The sequence below is a fragment of the Amblyomma maculatum genome, chromosome 4 (assembly GCF_055883805.1).
Source record: "Amblyomma maculatum isolate TAMU_Amacu chromosome 4, ASM5588380v1, whole genome shotgun sequence".
Lineage (NCBI taxonomy): Eukaryota > Metazoa > Arthropoda > Arachnida > Ixodida > Ixodidae > Amblyomma > Amblyomma maculatum.
Window position 1 is genome coordinate 191,758,587 of NC_139347.1, and position 20,954 is coordinate 191,779,540.

Genomic DNA, 20,954 nt, shown 5'->3' on the forward strand with positions numbered 1-20,954 from the left:
ACCCTAGCTCCATGACTGTTCAGTTTTCATGGTGCCCTGTATTCCAGACAGCACTGCATGCTCAGAAGAAGCCTCTGGCCAAAACACTTTTTGCGGAGAACATGCATAGATAGCACCAATATTTGCAAGTTGTGTGGCTGAGTAACCGGTCAGTAGATGGAGGAATTGAACGCGCTAGTGAACCGTACCTTCACAGTGTGCACTGATCAACGGCACGCTGCCTGTGACGTCTAGAGAAGGACGCGGCAAGCGTTGTTCCCATCAGATTTTGGGCGAAGAAAACAGCCCCCCCCCCCCCCCCCCCCCACACACACACATATATAACTATCGTTTTGCGGCATATGCGTTTGTTATTTGTGTTAGGTTGTATATGTCCAGATTGATAATGTATTATTTCACTGGTCTGTCAAACTTTGCTTGGGTGCCGATGCCTCGTCAGGTTTTTCAACCTTTTGCCTCGGCTGCCCCTTTCTGTAGAAAAAAAAAAAAGAAATATAGAAAAACAAGAAATATATATATATATACCGGGAACCAATTCAGAACGGGGTGTGCACGAAACAAGAAAGTGTCGAAACCCAGGTCGCTATTCCCATGCAGTATTGCAAATGCGTTATCTCCCCCGCCTTCGAGTCCCCATGCTTTTAGAATCTCTTTGTCCTTCTCCCACTGCGGACAACCCCTCTTGACGACGCACCCCTCCTCACTCCTTGCAACAATGGAGAGGGTTGGGAGAGGATGGGTGGGGGAGAGTAAGGAGGGCGTGCTACTCTTTTTTGCCTTTTGTTAGTGTTGGTTAGTTTGTTTTCGACTGTGCGGCCTTGGAGCGCTTGCGGAAGAGAGCCGGGAGCGCCCGTTCGTGCGGCTGCATGATGGCCTGGTGTCCATGTCACACTCAAGAAATAGCCGTTGAGAGTCGCCTGTGCTAAACTGGAGTATTTTGTCGTTCGCCACGGTTAATTACTTAGTACAGTTAGCTAGTTTCTAAACTATCGCCCTGAGAGAAGAAGTGCCAAAAGAAAGGTTGTAAGTCTCCCCGAAAAACATCTAGCCGTGTTGTTTTCATCAAGCTAGCATTTACGTAAAGATTTTTCTTTTTTTTTTTAACTAGCCAAAAACTATATTCTGCGCAATATTTAAAAAAAACTTGCTCGTGATAACAGCGCCACTATAAAGCTCCGAGACGCGTCGCAGATAACAAGATCCGTTTTTAAGGCGAAAGCCTGTAATGTCCGTTCGGTCATTCTGAGAGCCACGCCGCGCACGTGAGAAACGTATCTTAGTTCTTGTCTAGCGTCATGCCAGCACAGTCCCCATGGAGACCGCCACCGGTGTTTACTGGTAGATAGCGAACGATAATGATAGTGGCAGTTAGCGATAGTGAGTGATGATGATAATGAGAAATGACTGTGACTATAGCGTCATCACCTGGTGGCGCCATGATGACGTCACATCCGGTCATGGCGTCCGTGCGGCGCCTTTCATATGGCGCTTCCTCGAACTCAGCATAGAGAAGCAGGCGCAGTGCAGCAGGCATCAGCGGCGTTTCAAATTGGTCTACAGGAAAGAGAAAGGCGCAATATCTCACAATTCTTTGCGGACGCGTTAACCGAGCCATAATGAAAAGGAGGAAGGCGAGAATGAAAAAAAGAAAGAGGTGCCGTAGTGGAGGGCTTCGCCTCATCGCACTTTAGTGGTCCAAATAATAATAATAATACTTGGTTCATAGGAAGGGAGATGCGCGGTAACTGTCTCTCTTGTTTATTTGTGGACACCGCAACCGCGCCTTAAGGGAAGGGAGGAAGGTGGAAGTGAAAGTGGAAAGAGAGAAAGAGGAGCCGTAGTGGAGGGCTACGGAATATTTCGACCACCTGGGGATCTTTAGTATGCGCTGACATCGCACAGCACACGGACGCCTCTTTATTTCGCCTCCATCGAAACGCAGCCGCCGAGGTTCGAACCCGGGTACTCCGGCACAGTAGTCGGGCGTCTTACCACTGTACCACCCCGGCGGGGCAGTGGTCCAAAGTGCCCACTGGAATTTTTCTCGGCAGTACTCTCTCCGATGAAGCTAGGTGTACGCACTTAGCGATATGATTTCAAATAACGGCTGGTAACGTGACAGCATTTTTTGAAGGCCTATAAATAGAGCTGCGTAAGTCGCAGCGTGATGGAAACAGCGTAGCTAGCCGTTGCTCGACGCGGTCTATAACATTTGCATTGACATGTTTTTTTATCAAGGCAATCATTTAAAATAGCTAATTAGTGTTTACTAATTAATCAACCTAGGGGGCGAAAAAATACTAGAGATCAGCATAGGTGGCGATTTCACTGGGCTGGGGCTATCACCGTATCTTGAAAAATTGGTTATATATATATATATATATATATATATATATATATATATATATATATATATATATATATATATATATATATATATACACACACACACACACACACACAATGTGTGTATGTGTGTGTGTGTGTGTGTGCTGCTTTTTTTTTTCAGGAGCGCATGAAAGCGGCCATCGTTTGGCGCACGCGAGTCTACAATCCTATCTTTTGAGCATCTCGGATGTGGACGCTTGAACGGATACACCAAACGGAGTCGAGATGGCACAGAAACACGAAGGGGGAGGTCTCCAGCTGGGAGGGGCAAGGGGGCTCTGTTTGCCAGCTAAAAGCAGACCACCGTGACAGTGGTCCTGCAAGGAGGGGGCTCTCGCAGCGATGGAAGCCCCTGATGAAGGGCAACTTGGGAAAAGCGCGCGCCAGCAAGTGGGTTCTCAGGCATTGCGCGTCTTCGGCAATGGGGCGCTCTTGGCGGCGGAGCCAGTGCGCATCGAGGTTAAGTGCGAGACGAGATGAAGACGCTGGCAGTGGTCGGCGCAATGCCTCGAGTTTTCGTTCCCGATAGCCTTTCCTGCACATAAATACGTACCTTCCAGAGAAGGGAAATCAGAGTTGACAGTTTTACGACTGCAGAGGTGGTGGCAGCGGCCATCTTATGGCGGCGATCTTGGGTCCGCACACGCGCGCTTGCACGGGCCGTCGTAAAAGCGTAGCTAGTTGACGTGTGTACCGAGGAAGAGGCTGCAGATGACAGAGAGATTGGGGCCCGCGGCCTTGTGACCAGCCGGCTTTAGAAGCCGTGCCCACGGGCGGCTGAGGATTCCGCGTATTGCTTTCAGAGGATTTTTTTTTTTTTTTTTGTCTCGTGGCGTAGGTCATTTCATCTTCTAGGAAAGGGAATTTTTTTGCTTCTGTCGGAGCTGCGCTTTGTGAAAGAAAAAAAAAAAGTCATTTTTAACCATTAGTGCTAAAAGCTATTGACAGCCATATGCTGAAAGGCTCGGTGCAGAGCAAGAAAAAAAATCGTTGAAGGGATGTGGACGGGACTAGGGGCAGTGTAAGAAAACACTAGTGTGCCCCAACCCTCAGAAAAAGAAGAAAAAAAAAAATAAATGAGTTGTACCAGAATCATTTACTGTGTTCAAGCTGCGTCGTGTTTCTTGATTTATTTGTTAAAACATCGTTTTTTAGGTGTGTGGAAGTTAGAGGCTACGGAGAGAATCACAAAATAACAAAGCAGAGACGTTTTTAGAGGCTCAGGTCCGTCAGTGGAACAATATATATATTTTTTTCTTCTGCTGCTCTTTCCGAGGGTCCCGCGACGTTATTTTAAAGAAGCGGTGACGACGACACGCTGTGCTGGGACAAAAGTGTTCCATTAACTCCGTCAGCTCGGCTCCAGGGCTTCTTCCCTTGGCCTCTACGGCGCGAACAGCGTGCATGCACTAGCACAGGTGGTGGTCTTGTCTCCGCAAAAGGTTTCAATAAAGGGTGAAAAAAAAAAAAAAAAAAAAAAAAAAAAAAACTGTCGCTCAGGAAGAAGCATTCCCCGAAAGAGCCACAAGCAGCGGCTGTTCTAGATGACACGTTCGGTACGGCGCTGTGCAGAGAATCGTCCACGGCAACATCGACGACAACGGGACGAACAATGGTTAAAAAAAAAAAAAAAAGTCCTAGCACTGCGGGGGCGTGAGTGACCCAGCGGGGCGCACGGAAATGGGAAAGAAAGACGTCTCCGTCAATGTTTCGGCTGAAGTGCAGCTTTTTTCTTTTTTTTCTCTCTCTCTGGCCGGAAAGGGCTGAGACGTTCCGCGTGACCGCAGCACCACCTCAGCGTCGTGCGTGTTGGATACGCGCTGAAAGATGCACCGTGAAAACGCCGAAAATGTCCAGTGGCGTCTTCCGCTCGTGCGGGACGCGGCATATGTGTGGTTTCTTTTTCCGCTCTGGTTCGCTTCTCGGATGCGCCGCCGCCAAGTTGCAGGGGAGGACACGTGTTTTCGCACTTGGCAACTGCCGAACCGTCCAAGCACTCCTTATTCATTATGCTGATTTTTTTTTTCTTTTTTGTTCCTTTTTCTTGCCGGCCTGACATGGCTGTCTTGAGCACCGCGGTGTCGCATATCAGCGAACCGACTGAATGCAGGTGTGCTCTGTGCCCTGTCTGTCATCTCTCTCGTTCTGTTTTTCGCGTGCTTTGTTTGCCAAGGGAACCTTTGCGTGTCACCCTGCGCCGCGGCGAACGTTAACACTAAGAAAATTGCTGCATGCTGGGACAGGCCGCGGTCCGACTTTCGATGCATTTCGATGGTTGGCAAAAGGAAAACACATTACGCTTTAACGTTCCAGCATTCTAGGCTCCTTTGGCTGATCGGCTGTGCGATTCTTGGCTTTTAATGTACAAAGCTGACGTGACTGCCGGTTATTTATGCCGCAGCTGCCTCGGCCCTTCGCACCATTACGACCATTGTTCTTTCGCGAGCCTTCTAAAGGACTGAATTCCTCTGGCGTACGCTGCCCTTTTCATCTCTCGGTGATTAATTACTGCTGCTCTGCACAATACGTAAAAAGGTGTTTGCTCCGTGCAACAGAGTTCGTGGCACGTTTTTTTTTTTTTTTTTTTTTAAATTGTAAATTGCAAATTGGACTTGTGAACCTCACTGTTACGGAAGGGAGGAAAGTGGGAACGAAAGAACGACAGAAAGAGGTGCAGTACTGGAGGGCTCAGGATTCATTTTAATCACCTGGGGATCTAACGTGCACTGATATAGCACAGCACTCGGGTGCCTTCGCTCTTCGCTTCATCTACAAGCGCAGTCGCGTTCGAACCCGCGCGCGCTTGGAATCAACAGTCGACCATCCTGATTCCTAACCATTGAGCCACCACAGCCATAGCCTCCTTTATACTCGTAAGTATAAAGGAGGTTATGCCACAGCAAGGCGGTTCAGGTTGGTGGTCTGTCGGTTCGTGAATGGGAAATCTCGGAGAAGGAAAGGGCACGGGTATCTTCCGAATCCTTCTTCGCGCCGAGGAAAATGTAAAGGGTTGCGTCATCACGCGCTTTCCAAAATACTTTTTTTTTTTTTTTTTCATTGCAGCCACTATGAGCGGTGACGTCCACGCACTTTGTGCTCATGCCTGTTCCCGTTAGTGTGTCGCTGTTCATTTCAGCAGATTTCTAACTTGAAGCACTCGTTCGTTCGCAGCAGTCCGCACGGCTGGAGGTGGAAATGACGGCACTGATACAGTGGAATGCGTTGACGTCAGAAGTGTGTCTCGGTGTGCTTCGCAGAACAGTTCGGAACTGAGTACTAAGTGCGACGTTTCACTCATCTGATGGTGTAAGGTCCGGCGCGTTGCCGTTTGTATTTTTGGCATCCTTGACTGGGAAGGAATGTCTCGGCGGGGTGCCATGGTGCGAACTGCCCGTCATGGTCTGTTTTCAAACACTTCCTAGAAGGAGACCATTAGTTCAAGAGCACAGGCTCTTCGTTCGGACCCCCGCCACACGTATCCCTTTGTTACGGGAGACGGGAGAGACCCTCCGCTTCCCTCAAGCGGGACCTCATTAACGCGGCCCCCCCGCGGTCCCGTCGCGCGGGTGAGAACGGCCGGAGGCCATAAATCCCGCGAGAGGGGTCTGGCTTTCGTCCCGCTGCATAACGTGTAGCCACGACTGTCAGTAACCGAAACGGTCGGACAGGCTGCGACGAGTGGCCCACATACGCGGGGAAGAGCTAGTTACTGTGTTTTTATGTTTTTACGTGTGGAAAGGGGCGCGCTCTCGGCTCACCTCTGGAGCGCGGGACGGGCCCCGAGTGTTTTTTTGGCTGGAGCTACTCCTGGCGTTAGGACGCTCGCGCTGGCGAGCGCCGGGAGTAGCTAGTGGTTGCTTTGGAGCTGGGGCAAGAGGCGCCAGCTCGACTGCGTGGACGCAGAGTCCCTTGTCGCTCTGTTTAGCGGTCGGCGCGGCCGACCACGGCTAGTTTTCCTGTGTAAATATAACTCTTGTACCTCTTATTCTTTTGTATAAAGTTCTCCGGTTGTTTATCAAGTTGCTCCACCAACTTACTGGCTTGCTCCACCATCCAGTCACCCATCAACATCCGAACCAAAAACTTTACTGGCGCAGTCGCGACAGGATTGGTGTGCTGCAGCTCAACCGAGAGACAAGGTGCGTGAAGCATCGGGCGTCGATACGCCGAAGACATCGAGCAGGTACAAGAGGGTGCGTCAAGCATCGGGCGTCAAGGCGCCGAAGACGAGGACGTCAATGAGCAGCGATACGAGCGACACAGAAGCTTGCAAGCGCAAGTGGACGCGTCCGTCGACGGACGCGAGCGGAGCCCTCGAGTAGCAACAACAGCGGACGACTTCAAGCGGCGCCACTTTGACGATCGACGCCATTCCAGTCCGAAAAGAGGACCCGGCGGGCAGCACAGAGTGAGTTCCCTGGTCCCTTTGTTTTTCTTGGCGTTCACTGTTTGATGTGGCTGGTGTAGTTAATGCTGACCAGATTTAGGCATCTTAACCCCGACAAGGCACTGACAATGGATAGTGACGGTGACGAGGGGGACGGTGGCGACAAGGGCAGCACTGAGGCGCCGAGACCTCAGTGTGGTCGAAACATTGAAAAAGAGTTAGAGTTGTATGAAAAGAAGATAAGGGCTTTAGAGCTCCAGATGCAACTCATGCTGGCTAACGGGCAAAATGCGGCGCCTTCGGAGAACGATCGTCTGAGGCAGTACGCTAAGCTACTCGCCGGCGCGTTCCCCAAATTACCAGCGGATGGCGAAGTGCCGGTCTGGTTTTAGTCGGTGGAATGCTCGCTCGAGGCTTACAGCGTTCCGAAGGAACACTGGGCGCAGCTCGTGTTCCCGATGCTGGCCGAGCGAGTGACCTACTTGTCAACTCGGTTCACCGCCGAGCAGCACCGGGACTACGACAAGCTGAAGGCGGTGGTCCTAGAGGAGCTAAAACTTTCAGCCGCAGAGTACAAAAGGCGGTTTTCTGGGGCCACCAAGCGCCGCGAAGAAACCTGGAAGGCATTTGTCACCCGCCTCCAGAGTTATCTAAATTTTTATTTAAAGTTTCGATGCGCGTCATCATTCGATGAGCTTGTAAGGCTATTGGTAGCCGATCAGCTCAAGGCGGGGCTGTCAGAGGAAGCCAACAAATACGTTAAGCTGCGCGAAGGAGAGAAGTGGCTGAAGGCGGACGAGATAGCCGCGCTGCTACAAACATATGAGGAAGCCGCTGGAAAGGGCAGCGCTCAGAGGAAAGACGACAGCTTTAAAGCCCCTGACTCGCGTCCAAGGGCCAGAACCGATTCCGCACCTTTGCAGAATTCAGGGTCGGAGCGAGCAGAGAGAACTGGAGGCAGGACAGGAGGAGAAAGGAAAAGGCCATCGCGATCGAGTGGCTGTTTCCGATGCGGGAGCTGGAGACATTTTGTTGCGAATTGTCCATACAGTGGCGAGAACCCAGCCGACAAGCGAGATGATCCGCCACGCGAGGATAAGTTAACGGCACGCGTGTCGACCCACGATGAGCAAACCACGCGTCCTGCGCTCAGGGACATTAAACTCAGCTGTCGGGAAGCTGTTATCAGCGCCATGGTAGACACTGGCGCTGACATCACTGTCTTGCGTGAGAGCATGGTGCCTGAGGAGTTTGTAACCGCACAGGGGACAATCGATCTCATTTCTGCTTTCGGAGAGAGGGTAGAGGCGAAGCTGGCCATCGTCCCGTTGAGTTTGTATCGTGGTAATTCGTTAATCGAAGCCGGGGAATATTCGACATCGGTGAAGTGCGCGCTCACCGACAAGCTCACGCATACAGATTGCCTAATCTCCGCAGATGCCTGGGAACAGCTGCAGGACTCGGGCGAAATTGGCAGCGAGAGTCGCGTGCAGGCAGTGGTAACGGTGCCGACACCGGATGAAATACCAGATGAATCTGGGCTAGATGCTGGCGCGGAGCCCGTCTTGGTGTCAGAGAATGAAATGCTGCCGGATCAGACAGTTGTCATTAATGCGGTGGAGGAATCACAAGATGACAACGTGATTACTGAGCGTAGCGGGGTGCGGAGGTTTCGGGAGGAGCAGCACGAGGATGTGACCCTGCGTCAGGCCTGGCAGAATGCTAGGCAAGGGAAGGCTGGCATGTCAATTGTAGAGGGAGTCCTGTGTCATAGAGACCAGGTGTTAGGTCAGGGGGTGCAGCAGTTAGTATTGCCAAAATCACGACGCGAGGCCGCACTGAGCCTGGCAGTTGAGTCCTATTGGGGCGGACACATTGGCTTTCGGAAAACTAAAGCTCGCCTAAAGTTAAGTTTCTATTGGCCTGGCATGGAGGTGGACATCCACAAACAATGCGACAGCTGCCACCGTTGTAAAGTTCGGTCCGACCGCCGGCAAACCGACAGGGTACCGATAGCGCATCCCCCACGCAAACAGATCTGGACAGGAGATATCGAGGAACCCGGGGAGCTGGCGGAGGCCCCTTATGACTACTTGAAAAACCTTAAACCGCAGCTCGAGATCGCGGCCGACATCGCGGAGCTAAGGAGCAGCAAACAGCAAGAGGCGCACGCGTTTCACTGCAACAGGCACGCGATGGTGAAAACCTTTCGAGGCGGTTCTCGTCTTTGATGACAAGAGACCAAGGAAATTGTACCCGAAGTGGCTCGAGCTGGCGGTAGTGAAAAAGAGATACCGCGAGCACTCGTACTATGTACAAATGAGTGACGGTCGCCGCATGCTAGTGCATGCAAATAAGTTACGTCCCTACATCGGCAGGGTAGACTCAGTGAGAGTCATATTTCAGGATGACAGCGACTTTGGTGAAGTCGAGTATACTCCGCAGGGGTATGGTCTCAATTTTGCAGATATCGCTCTGCCACTGACACGCCTAACGGGGAAAGGCTCACCGAATAAGATACCGTGGCCAGATGATGCGGACAAAGCCTTCAGCGCCTTAAAGAGGGCTCTATGCGAGGCTGTTTTGGTGACTACTCCGGACCCGCGAAAGCCGTATCTGCTTTTAGCGAACGCGTCGGCAGTGGCCGCCGGTGCCTGTTTGGCGCAGCTTTCTGACGACGACACGGAGGCGCCCATAGCCTTCGCCAGTCACACGTTCGCTATAATGCGAAGGGCTACAATCGAAAGGGAGGTTTACGCCTTAATATGGGCGTTAACGAAATTTGAGATGTGGGTGTTTGCTGCCACCGTACCCGTTGTCACCGATAGGATCTTCTCTCATTCCTTACGAGTAGTGTGCCCCAAAGCACGAAGCTTACTCGCAGATGCCTTGTATGAAACCCCCAACGTTTGTTGGAACAGGCCACCGGCTGACATCCCGCAGTGAACGCTGGGGACAGTGGGCCAGGGAATGGTGCGCGAGAAACAAACTGGAATCATTGGATTCGAAGTGTGCACGCCAAGACCGAACTCAGTAATCCTGTGGACCATCTGTGTGTGTTTATTTTTTTTTTTTGTTCGCATCATGTGTTTGTGGATGTATGTGATGAAGGGTCGCGCAGCCATGCTCACCGGCTTCCATGGCTGGCGTGAGCTTCAGGACTTAACCGCCACTTGCCGAACCTTTTTCTTGTTGTTTTGTCTCGGCTTATCTTTCAATAGATTACCCGAGTCTTGGGGGGAAGGTGTAAGGTCCGGCGCGTTGCCGTTTGTATTTTTGGCATCCTTGACTGGGAAGGAATGTCTCGGCGGGGTGCCATGGTGCGAACTGCCCGTCATGGTCTGTTTTCAAACACTTCCTAGAAGGAGACCATTAGTTCAAGAGCACAGGCTCTTCGTTCGGACCCCCGCCACACGTATCCCTTTGTTACGGGAGACGGGAGAGACCCTCCGCTTCCCTCAAGCGGGACCTCATTAACGCGGCCCCCCCGCGGTCCCGTCGCGCGGGTGAGAACGGCCGGAGGCCATAAATCCCGCGAGAGGGGTCTGGCTTTCGTCCCGCTGCATAACGTGTAGCCACGACTGTCAGTAACCGAAACGGTCGGACAGGCTGCGACGAGTGGCCCACATACGCGGGGAAGAGCTAGTTACTGTGTTTTTATGTTTTTACGTGTGGAAAGGGGCGCGCTCTCGGCTCACCTCTGGAGCGCGGGACGGGCCCCGAGTGTTTTTTTGGCTGGAGCTACTCCTGGCGTTAGGACGCTCGCGCTGGCGAGCGCCGGGAGTAGCTAGTGGTTGCTTTGGAGCTGGGGCAAGAGGCGCCAGCTCGACTGCGTGGACGCAGAGTCCCTTGTCGCTCTGTTTAGCGGTCGGCGCGGCCGACCACGGCTAGTTTTCCTGTGTAAATATAACTCTTGTACCTCTTATTCTTTTGTATAAAGTTCTCCGGTTGTTTATCAAGTTGCTCCACCAACTTACTGGCTTGCTCCACCATCCAGTCACCCATCAACATCCGAACCAAAAACTTTACTGATGGATATATCTTAAAATCAAAAGTCTACTACCTTTCGTCACTCACGGCAAAGTTGTTGAGCTTTTACACTCGAAGGCTGCCCCTTAGGAGTTCGCTCTAAACGATAAAGGAAAGAAGAAAGCGGAATGAAGACAAATCGTGTTTTATTACCTGCCAGAAAGATTTACGAGCGGAAAGTGAAACGTCTAAAAAAAGGTGCGAAACGACGTTAACGACCCTGCATGTGCCGGCTCCTCTCAAAAGCGACCCTACTAAGCTATGGAGAGAAAATCCGAGCTCTGCTTGGCGGATCTCAGCTCTGCTTGGTTGGAAGCAGCGTCTTTGGTTGCACTCGTTTCCCCTCCCACGCCATTCCATCGCGCCCCCCGCCGCCAAAGTGACATTATGCCAGGACGGAGTGGCCATCGGAGCCCGGCTCAGCAGTCACTCGAAGACGAAGGACAGCCTCCTCGCGACAAGCGCCCGATGTAGTAGGGAAGGAGGAGGATCCTTCCTCCTCTCCGAATTCGCACTTTTCTCCCTCTTGTGTTCTCTTCCTTCCCAGAGGCTTCTCTCGCACCCAGCATCACATCACTGTCCATAAAGAAGTAGCACACGACCGGCCGATCAGCAGCCGGCTAAGAAATATAACGAGAAGAGACGATGCTGGGATAATAAAAAAAAGAACCCAAGATAGCGCTGTCGCTGCTTGCTTTGTATCTCTCCCATCCTCCTCTTGTTCTTTGCCGGAGGCGCGCCTTGTCTTCTTTCCCGTGTTGCGGAGGACGATCGGGCGATCGGGCGAGGGCGGGCAGGTGTTCGGAACGCATCGATATTCAGCGCGCGTCGCATCCGCGCGGCCGCGTTCCTCCTCCTCTGAAGAAGACGAGCGGTGCCGTAATTGCCCTCCGTCCGAGGCAGGCCGCAGCTGAGCCGAGCCACGTGGGGATATATGTCCGTCGCTAACACTGGGTCGAGGGCCACATTTTGCGGAAAATTGGGTAATCGAGAAGTGATCGATTTTGACTCCAATAACCGACGCGTACTGATAGCTCGTATACGCTCTGTAGAAATCGAAATGAGATGCGTTTGATTCGTATCAAACAAAAATCAAACCAGCTTTGTATGTATTTGCGAGTCATGTATGCTTTAGAGTATGAGGACTGCGAATTCAAGGCTTGAAATTGTCAGCATATAGCATACAGAAGCTGCATGGTAAGCAGCCTCAGTTGAACGCAGTAGAAAACGGAGCTGGCACCACCTATTTTTGGAGAACGAACTAGCCGGTAATAACTGTTAAGGCAACGCAGATGCACAGTAATGAAACTGCCGTCTTATTGCAGACGTAATGGACGTAACTAGACAGTCAGGTACACAAGAAATGCACCACACGGCACAAGTCCGGCCTCGTCGTTTGCGCTACTTGCGTCATGAATACAATTCAATTGAACCAGCTTACCACGTCGCAGTCATTAACCCCACTTTGCGCAGGGAAGCAGCACACTTTCTGAAAGAAACGATCGACTGCTCTTCAGGGTCGGTCTAACCTCAACGCTTTGTTATTCTGCGCTCCCGTTGGACACGCAAGCAAAGATATTCTTGCTTATTGTTGCCACCTTTTGCGATTGGACCGCGCAGTTGAAGGACAGTAATATGCCCTCTTCCGATAAATAACTCTTTCTGATGATTCAAATTCGATAGCTTGACAGCATGTACACACGATAACGCTGACTCCTCCTGTCTGGCGAACCTTTTACATTCGCAAGCTCTGCTTTATCCCTTCGCGATTAAGGAGAGACGCCACCAGACAAGCTCTATTACAGGCCTGCCGAGACCGCAGCACTCGATCCTTGCAGATCCTGCGGTTGACCGGCCGCCCGTCCAACGGCTAGCCAAGGGACTCGCTTCATTTGCCGCTTCGGGTGGACCGTCCGCATGAAGCACACAACAGACGAGGGCCGTAATAAACGCTCTCCGGGAGCTCGGCAAATTCCCCGAGTGAAGAGAGAAAGAGCATTGTCTGAATCAGGCTGCTGCGGCCAGCTTCAGCCGCGCAGACCCTATTTCCGGGTTGCCGCCATCTAGCTCACTCCATATAAACGCTCACGCGACGCGCGCATCAGACGCAAGCTTTCGTGTTGGTGCCGCACATCGATCAACGGACAGAGCAGCCCCACAGACTTCATCCCCCCTCGTCTCGGGTCGCCTACGGCCTAAAGATAAACTCTTATCGCTGTTCACAATCCGCAGCGACTTCTGACGCTATATGTGAAAATACTACCGATATTTTTGTAATTATTATTTATCTTTTTTTTTCTTTTTACCAGCAAGCGCCAAGTATGAAAGTGTGTTACCGACATCGACAGATGGTTCCTACCCGCCTTCTGCGAGTCGCGTTTCCTGGCACCGCGCAGTTTTCTCAGCATCTTTCGGGCCTAATAGACTACACGCCCTACGCCCCTTTTTGACACGCGTTTCTAGCATAATAGGCAGGCACGACGGAACAGAGATAAAAAAGGAGGGGTAGAAAATGCGATCCTCGATGCTAACTGGCAGCCACTTATATTCCTTTCTTCTTTTCATTCGGTCCCTCCACAAAAGCAGTGCACACTCGGTCACTCCCTAACCGAATTTATTGGCGCGATCAAGGCGCTCTCTGCTGTATGGCCTGTTATCTCACATCGCCGTTCTTTCGTTATCGCGCTCATCAAAGGACTTTAATCTCCCAAAACGGTTTGCCCTATTTCTCTTTTCTTGAAGCGTTGATAAATGTCTCAGAATTGTTGAAAACGCGCGCGCACTAGTCAGAAAAGACTCGAGTATGACTGAGATCGCTGGCTGGATCTCTGTATAGTCCCTCTGCCCCTTTGAATGGAGGTGGATTCGTACCCCTCTTTCAGAAAGGAAGGAAGAAAGAAAAAAGAAGGAAAAGAGAAAAGTTAAAGTTTACGGCTTCGTTTCGCGTAGGGGAGTGAGCAGCTCTCTCCTACACTCTTTCCCCAACCGTCTACCATTCTTCCTGAACTTTTCTACTCTACTTCAGTCGGCACATTTGGTGTTTATTTACTGTCGGGTTGTGTCTTGGCGGACTACCGGTTCCTGAGCAAAGCCCCTTCCTTTGACCAGACGACCCGGCGCGGGACAACGCGTCGCCCCCATTCCTTCTCAAATCGCAACTTCATAGACGCGGCCGCGCTCTTTCTTCCTGCGCCACCAACGCCCCCCTTCCCGTACCCAGCATTCGCTCCACCATTGCCTCCCTGTCCACAAAGCGCGACTGCTCTGCATACGCAGCAACACGCGAAGTCAATCTTGCGATTCTAGCAAACACGAAAAGCTAAATATTTCTTTCCTTGGAAGGAAGGGAGGGGGTGATGAGGAGGAGGATGAAGGCAGTGGACTGAGGGAGGTGAGGGGGGAGTGAGCAAAACTGGCTGCTTCCTTTCATGGGGTTTACACGTGCAGTTTTCTCCCAACCATCCCGCGTCGCACCATCGTCACAGCTGAGCCTCCCGAAATTCGACACACGGGCTCGGGCTCAGCGCCCGGCGTGCTGAATGCGAAGCCTCTGTGCCCGAGCACCGGAGCGTAGGTAGAGGGAACCAAAGCTGGAGTTTGCTCCGCGACGCCAGCGCTCGGTTTCCAGCGGAGCGGAGAGGAACTACAAAACCTACGCGCATCCGCGCCCGCGCTGCGCGTGGCTGTCTGCGGAGTCTGCGCAGCCCGCTCGCTCGGGAGCGCGTGCTACGTTCAGCCGCGCGTGCACGCGGAGCGGGAGAAGGAGAGTGAGGACGAGGGGGGTTGGTGGCGCGTTCTCGCGCGCAAAGCCGGCGCTCTTTGCCAGTGGGATTTCTTAATTTTGCTTTTTTCTGTGCCCCGGCTGACATAGAGGCTGGCTGGAGGCATGTTTTTTATCGGTGCTTTTGAAAGCAAGAAATTATGATTAATTGATCGCCGGACATTGTTTTCAAAGAGCGCTTGTTGGCAGGCTCAGACATACATAAAAAAAAAATGAACGCGGATTCGCTGCTTGAAGGCGGGGGGCAAACGACGGGTATCTTGAAGGACTTGAGGCGGCACCTCTTGATGCCTCTGTCCATGTTCACAGAATGAAGGGTCCAGCCTTCGAGTGCTCCTTTCTTTCCCTTTGTGACTGGTCACTTGAAAGGGGCCTATTCAGCCTTTGGGGACAAACGTTTTAGGCAGTGCTGCCGGCGCCGTGGGGCCTGTTTTCGGCGCGTTTAGGATGCGTTCCCTACAAAGGCACAAAGCATGCCGCCTTACCCTTTGGTTCCTGCCGACACCGGCCAGGGGAAGTTCACTGCTGCGGCGCTGCCATCCGAAATCAATGACCTAGCTACCGTTAACGATGAGGGGTTTCTTAACGACCTGGGTCATTCCCCAGAAGCCGAGGCATGCCATTTTTGCGGCAGTTTCATCTCCACGAGACGAACAGCGAGGAAATGTCTGACGACTTTCCATGCAGACGGGGACATCTCTCCACGGAAATCTTTGTCTTCTTAATTCCACTGTTACGCTGCGCAATTCCTAGTTCAGTTATCTCCTATAGCGAACGCGCAGTTTTGAGCTCCCGAAGCAGGATCGCGTATGAGGATAGGATGATTGACGTAAAGTGGTCGCATTAATGACGAATATCTGTTTCTTGAGGCCGACCCGGTTCCACGATGGCTGCTTCAGCACCGCCAGTTAGAGAAGTACGACACACGAACGGTACGAGATATCCCCCCCCCCCCCAAAAAAAAAAAGAAAAAAGAAAGGCCCACAACCATCCCGTTACCGTTTCCACACAAGCTTCGCGAAAAAAGTGCGCCGTCATTATTTTCCTTCCAGTTCTTTTCTTTCTTTCTTCTTCCCCCCTCATTGTTAGAGCGCGACGGTGGCCACAATGCGCAAACACGTGCTAGAAAGCAGCGCGGAGCAGACGACAACATGCTTTTCTATGCGGCGGCTAGCAGACGACGCGGCCGGGCTGCGCGTAGATTTTGACGGGGTCTCCATGGAGGGCGCTGACGCACAGAGCGGCGCAGCGCCCCCTGGCCCAGGTTTTCTCCCCTAGAGCACAGCTCCCAAAAATTCCGCCAGTTCCGTCCGGGCACGCACGCGCTGCACGCGTTGCTTTCGGGCACCGCAGTCCCGTTGAAGGAACCAGAACGCTCCCGAAAAAAAAAAAAAAATGCGCTGGGGAAGGAGCCTTCGGGAGGCACAAGAATGCGCGGGCGCTAGAGAGCAAACGATAAAAAAAAAAAAAAAAAAAAAAAAAAAAAAAAAAAAAAAAAAAAGTGAAGAGGGAGGGAGGTGAGGTGTAGTTCGCAAACTGTGGGTCGGGTGACGAAGAAAGGGGCGGTTTGCCGGAGGAGGAAGCCCAAGAAACCCCGGTGTAAAACGTGAAAGGAAGTCGGCTGCGACGGCGGCGAAACCTTCGTTTTGCTTGCGTCTCACGCCAGCTCGCGCAAAAATAGGAGGAGAGGTGACCGAGGGAAGAGCAGCGGGGAGGGCGTGCACGCGCCACAAAGGACGGCCAGAGCATTGAAAATTAGAACCTTCACATCCCCCGCCCTCTTCAGTCTCTCTTGCGATTCTGTTTCTGGAGGCACTGTTGTGTGAACTGGCATTTTTCTGCGTTTGTACTTCGCGATGGTGAAGAAATCCCTCCGCCCCCCTTCGAAAACGACGCTGCAGTAAGCGTAGTCGGAGGGGAAACAGACGCGACAGCGGGAGAAACGGCGTCGGAGAACGGAACAGAAATGTAAAGATCAGAGGCTGCGGGCGACACAGAATGCCACCGCTCCTTTGCCGTGTACTCCGCCTCCTTCTTCAGCACCCGGCAAACAAAACGAGAGGCATGCAAAGCTTGGAAAAGTGAAGTAATCACAGAAAGGAACTGGAAGAAGAGATGGGGGACCGGCTCGCCGAAGATGGATTCCGACACCTGGGAACGAGAGAAGACATGCGAGCGGAGGCGAAGGAGGGCGGCGAGAAAATAAAACGCCTATAATAAAGATGAGAAAGAGTAGGTGCGCCCAGGGCAGGAACTACGGTGGGCACGGCTGCAGATGCAACGGAGGATGCAGTGGCGCCGTCGAATAATACAAAAAGAACAAGGCATGAGCGAAGGGGAATAAAGAAGACGTGGTGGGCCTGGAAATCGCGTGGCCTCGCCTGCGCCGAGGATGCGTTCTGTTAGGGAAGCCACGCAGGGGGCACTGCATCCGACGGAATATATGTAAGGCCGACGAAAGTGCGCCGGCTCCAGCGGGAGCGAAAAGCAATAACAGAGCCGCAATCAAAATCGCTCTCCTCGATCGAAGCGCAAGGCCAAACACGGGCGATCGGCGATCATCTAGTATGGAGTGTGGGGGAAACAATGCCCGAGCGAGCGAGACGCATCGGACAGAGATAACTAGCGCGGACCCTGCACCTCCTTCTTTACCGGCACTACTCTCGCCCCTGAAGCAGCATTAAGTTCGAAGAGATAGACCGATAGACCATCCGGCGCTAGCCATGATAAGACAAAAGCCCGGAAAAGAAAGCGCACACGTGCGCGCAGCTCCGGAGAGACGGGGCGTGTACGTAGTGTTCAAAGGTGAGCAGAAGAGAGAGGGAAATGAAAGAAGGACCGGCATCTTGCCCTTGCCTGTTTATTTCCTCCTCTCTTTTGCCTCCGCACAGCCGCGCCCGTTGTTTGGCTTCTCTTTTTTCCGCTTGGTGCATCGCTTCGTGCGGGCAGGTGGTAGGAAAAGAATTCCAGCGGCGGCGCGCACACACGCACGCACGTTCTACGGAGTCCGCAGAGAGGAAGAGGAGAGAGACGAGCGAGAGAAGGCGCGGATGGAGGAGAGGCGAAAGAAGCGCTCGGCTTGTGCCGCCGCTGCCGGCTTGCTGAGCGCCCGCGACAAGCCAGATTGCCCCCTGAGAAAGAAGAGAGAAAGAGGGAAAGATTAGAGTGAGAGAAAGAGGAGAGCGTGAAAATGCCGGGCACGCCGTCGTCGTTTCTACCTCTCTTTTCCTCTTCTCGCTAGGAGAGAGCGCGTTTTCTTTATCCTTCCCAACTCTGCGGTGGCGAGCACGCACAGTCAACAACACCAGAACAGTCGCGCTGTGTGCGAGGCGATGGCTGGACCTGTGCGCGCATGCATTGAGTCAGTTGCGGCAGCCGCGCGGAGGAGCGTCATCACGCGTACGTTGCCGCCGACGACCTCGTCGCCACTCTGCTTGTGAACCGGCCCCGGAGTCGAGCGCTTAGCGTGTGCGTTTTGTCGCTGCGATTCCGATTGTTTTGGCGCGGAAGTGATTTTCCGCGTGGATCTTTCTCAACGTAGTGGTTTCGACGGTTGGTGTCCCCTTTCCCGCGGAAAGTGCTTTCCATTTGAAACGGTGTTGTCCGTGGTAGTGCGTCAAGAGATCGGTGTCAGTTTGTTACATCGCCGATGGAGTGAAGAGGATCCGACTCCTGCCGCCGACGGAAAGTTATGCCGAGGGACAGGGCGGACGAGAAGCGGACCATGGCGAAGATGTGCGATTGGATGTACGTCGCCGACCCGAGGTTCATGAGTCGCGGAGGGCCAACCACCGTTCGCCTAGACATCATGGTGAGTGCGATGGATGACACTTAATGATTTTCGCTTGTGTTGGGCGGGTCTTGACATGCCGGGTGACGCCTGTCACTAGATGAATCGCTAGCCCGAATGCTCTGCCTTGTATTTTGTTGGGCGCACTCAATAACTACGTTTTCTCCTCCTCTCGCCGTTCTGCAAAACTTTATGTACTGGAGCAGTATTGGTAGTTGCAGCAAAACGATGTTCGTATTTTTAAAACTGAATTGCGAGCGGCTTCTAAATCCGACTGACTTATCGCTGTCTGCAGTACTCGATGGTGTCTGAAGGTCAATTTGGGTAGCCACAGGATAACCAGCCATGATGCCATCGGTGTCTGCGCGCACCGCGAGATGCTAATATGAATAATAACATGGGCACTTATGAGCATGCCCCGTAGCAGCTGTTGGTTTCACTCCGCAGTGCGTCGAATTTAAAATAGTTTCGATGACCCGCCGCGCTCATTTCATCTTAGAGCGCAGCTCTTTGGCGCTCGTTCCTGGGTTTCGCGTCGGCCTCGTATTTCTTACAAACACGGAAAGAGCAAAAACAGATCTTCCGTCTACAGGGACAGGTGGCAATCATGTGTAAACATGCTGAAATAGAGCTGATTAGTCTTCTCGGTACCTTAGAAAGAAAGTAGAAAGGCGTAATAGCGTCTCCTCACATTTCTACCAGGCGCAGCCAGTAGTCTAGGCTGCACGCGCGGTCACATTTTGCGTGCCTCTAAACGTCTCACCTTGGAAGAAGATATTCTCACCTGGAGCACTGACCTCAGCCTGCGTTCCGGACAACTATCAACGCCTATCACTGTTCCTTGCATCGAGTGGCATCTAAACAGGCACGCTTGAGGATGCAGGTGGACGAGATAAGAGGGCGAACGAAAGGCAATTGGGGTCGCGACCCTTTCGCCACCGTCTCGCTCGATTCGGCGATTAATGCAAACGCATTGGTCGTAAGCGAGGGACGAGATACGCGGGGAAGCTTTCAGTGTTTCCCGTTGAGAGGAGGAGGTGTCTGCTCACCGACACCTCCGCATGACCACCGCTCTTGCGGCGGCCTCTGCTTGGTGCCCGTCTCAGTCATGGCGCTTGGAAAATCGCCCTTAGAATCGTGATGCGCGCTTTGATGAGTACCCTTCATCGATGGCGCGGTTAACCTCCCGGCCACCATCCCCCCACCCATCGCTGGTATCCGGCGTCTGCGGCATTACAGGGAAAACACCAACAAACAACGTATTCGCAGCGCTAGCTCAAGGGTGAAGGGAAGGGCGTTTGTTCGGCACTGGCTGTTTATGGTGTGCCCTCCCTGCCGGGGGCGCGTCGATGACAATTGCCCAGGCTTCCCCGCCGTGCATTCGAGCGGTGAACGGCCAATATTGCTGTTTGGGCCCGTGGGCCGCTGCTGGCATTTCTGTCGTGAGACACGGTGTTATTTATGAGGTATGCTATCTGCCCAGCGGATCCGGGGGAGGGGGGGTGGTTTGTGTGCTTTGAAGTCATCCCAGTGGCAGTCTCTGCGTTAATGAAAGACCAGTGGTCAGAACTGTAATTCCCGCATTGTGCGCCACTCTGTGACTTAGCTGCGTCTATGTGAACAGACGTCGTGCGGCTTTTCTTATTTTCCTGCCATTAAAATTGGTTCACAGGAAGGGAAAGGCGCAGTAACTGTCACACTTGCTCTGTGGACACCCGAACCGCGCCGTAAGGGAAGGGAGGAAGGTGGGTATGAAAGTGGAAAGAGAGAAAGAGGAGCCGTAGTGGAGGGCTACGGAGTAATTTCGACCACCTGGGGATCTTTAACGTGCGCTGACATCGCACAGCACACGGACGCCACTTCGTTTCGCCTCCATCGAAACGCAGCCGCCGAGGCCGGGATTCGATCCCGGGAACTCCGGAACAGTGGTCGGGCGTCTTACCACTGCACCACCCCGGCGGGGCTTTCCTGCCATTAACACTACCCATCAGAGCGGGTACTGGGAAGGGGGGGGGGGGGGGGGGGGGGGAGGGAAGTCACGTGGTCAGCATAGGTTATTGCATTTGTTTTTATTTTGAGTACACATGTAACGAATGCGTATGTACCGTGGCAATGCTTGGTTCGATTGAAAACGATGCTGAAAGAATAACAAATAAAGCACGCAGAAAGAAAAGTCGTAGAAAAGTGGAAACGATGCACGCAGCCATCCTCTCTTCCGCTACTGTCTTTTTTCCCTATCGTCCTCCGACAGCTGCTACCTGTTCGCAGCACATGTGTTTGGCCGTGGCGTTCTGTTTTTGCGATCTCGCGTCATCAGAAATTAATCGATTCGCCGATGGAGTAGCGGCAAAAGTTCATCCGCTTCCCTGCACTGTATGCTGCGAGACGCTTTCCGGAAACTTCGCCCATGACTACGCGAACCGGTAACCAATATGGCCCCTAGCGGCGAAAAAACAGTAGAGAGAGATTTAGGAAATATTTTCATTCTCTGGCGTGCTCAAATGAGGAATCGACGTATACATATACAAACTGTTAGTCTAAGCATCAAAACCTAGTTCGAGTATGATGTGCCTAAGCTG

General features: G+C 52.6%; 2 protein-coding genes across 7 annotated transcripts in view; both read left to right on the forward strand.

Moving 5' to 3' along the window:
- LOC146193889 (uncharacterized) overlaps nucleotides 1-20,954 on the forward strand; it is a 397,134-nt gene that overhangs the window by 249,968 nt on the left and 126,212 nt on the right. The window contains exon 1 of one of the 6 annotated variants that reach the window (XM_084602863.1): nucleotides 17,683-18,396. The exons of 3 other annotated variants lie outside the window; for them this stretch is intronic. In XM_084602863.1, coding sequence (XP_084458989.1) covers nucleotides 18,277-18,396 — 120 coding nt within the window. In that variant the 5' untranslated portion in view covers nucleotides 17,683-18,276. Of the gene's footprint in view, nucleotides 1-17,682; nucleotides 18,397-20,954 lie in introns of those variants that run through there. 2 more of the 6 variants (XM_084602861.1, XM_084602862.1) reach the window with 2 other exon arrangements.
- LOC146193891 (uncharacterized) lies at nucleotides 7,181-9,006 on the forward strand. Its single transcript, XM_084599735.1, has one exon. It carries the CDS (start codon nucleotides 7,234-7,236, stop codon nucleotides 9,004-9,006), a length of 1,773 nt encoding a protein of 590 aa, XP_084455861.1. The 5' UTR covers nucleotides 7,181-7,233.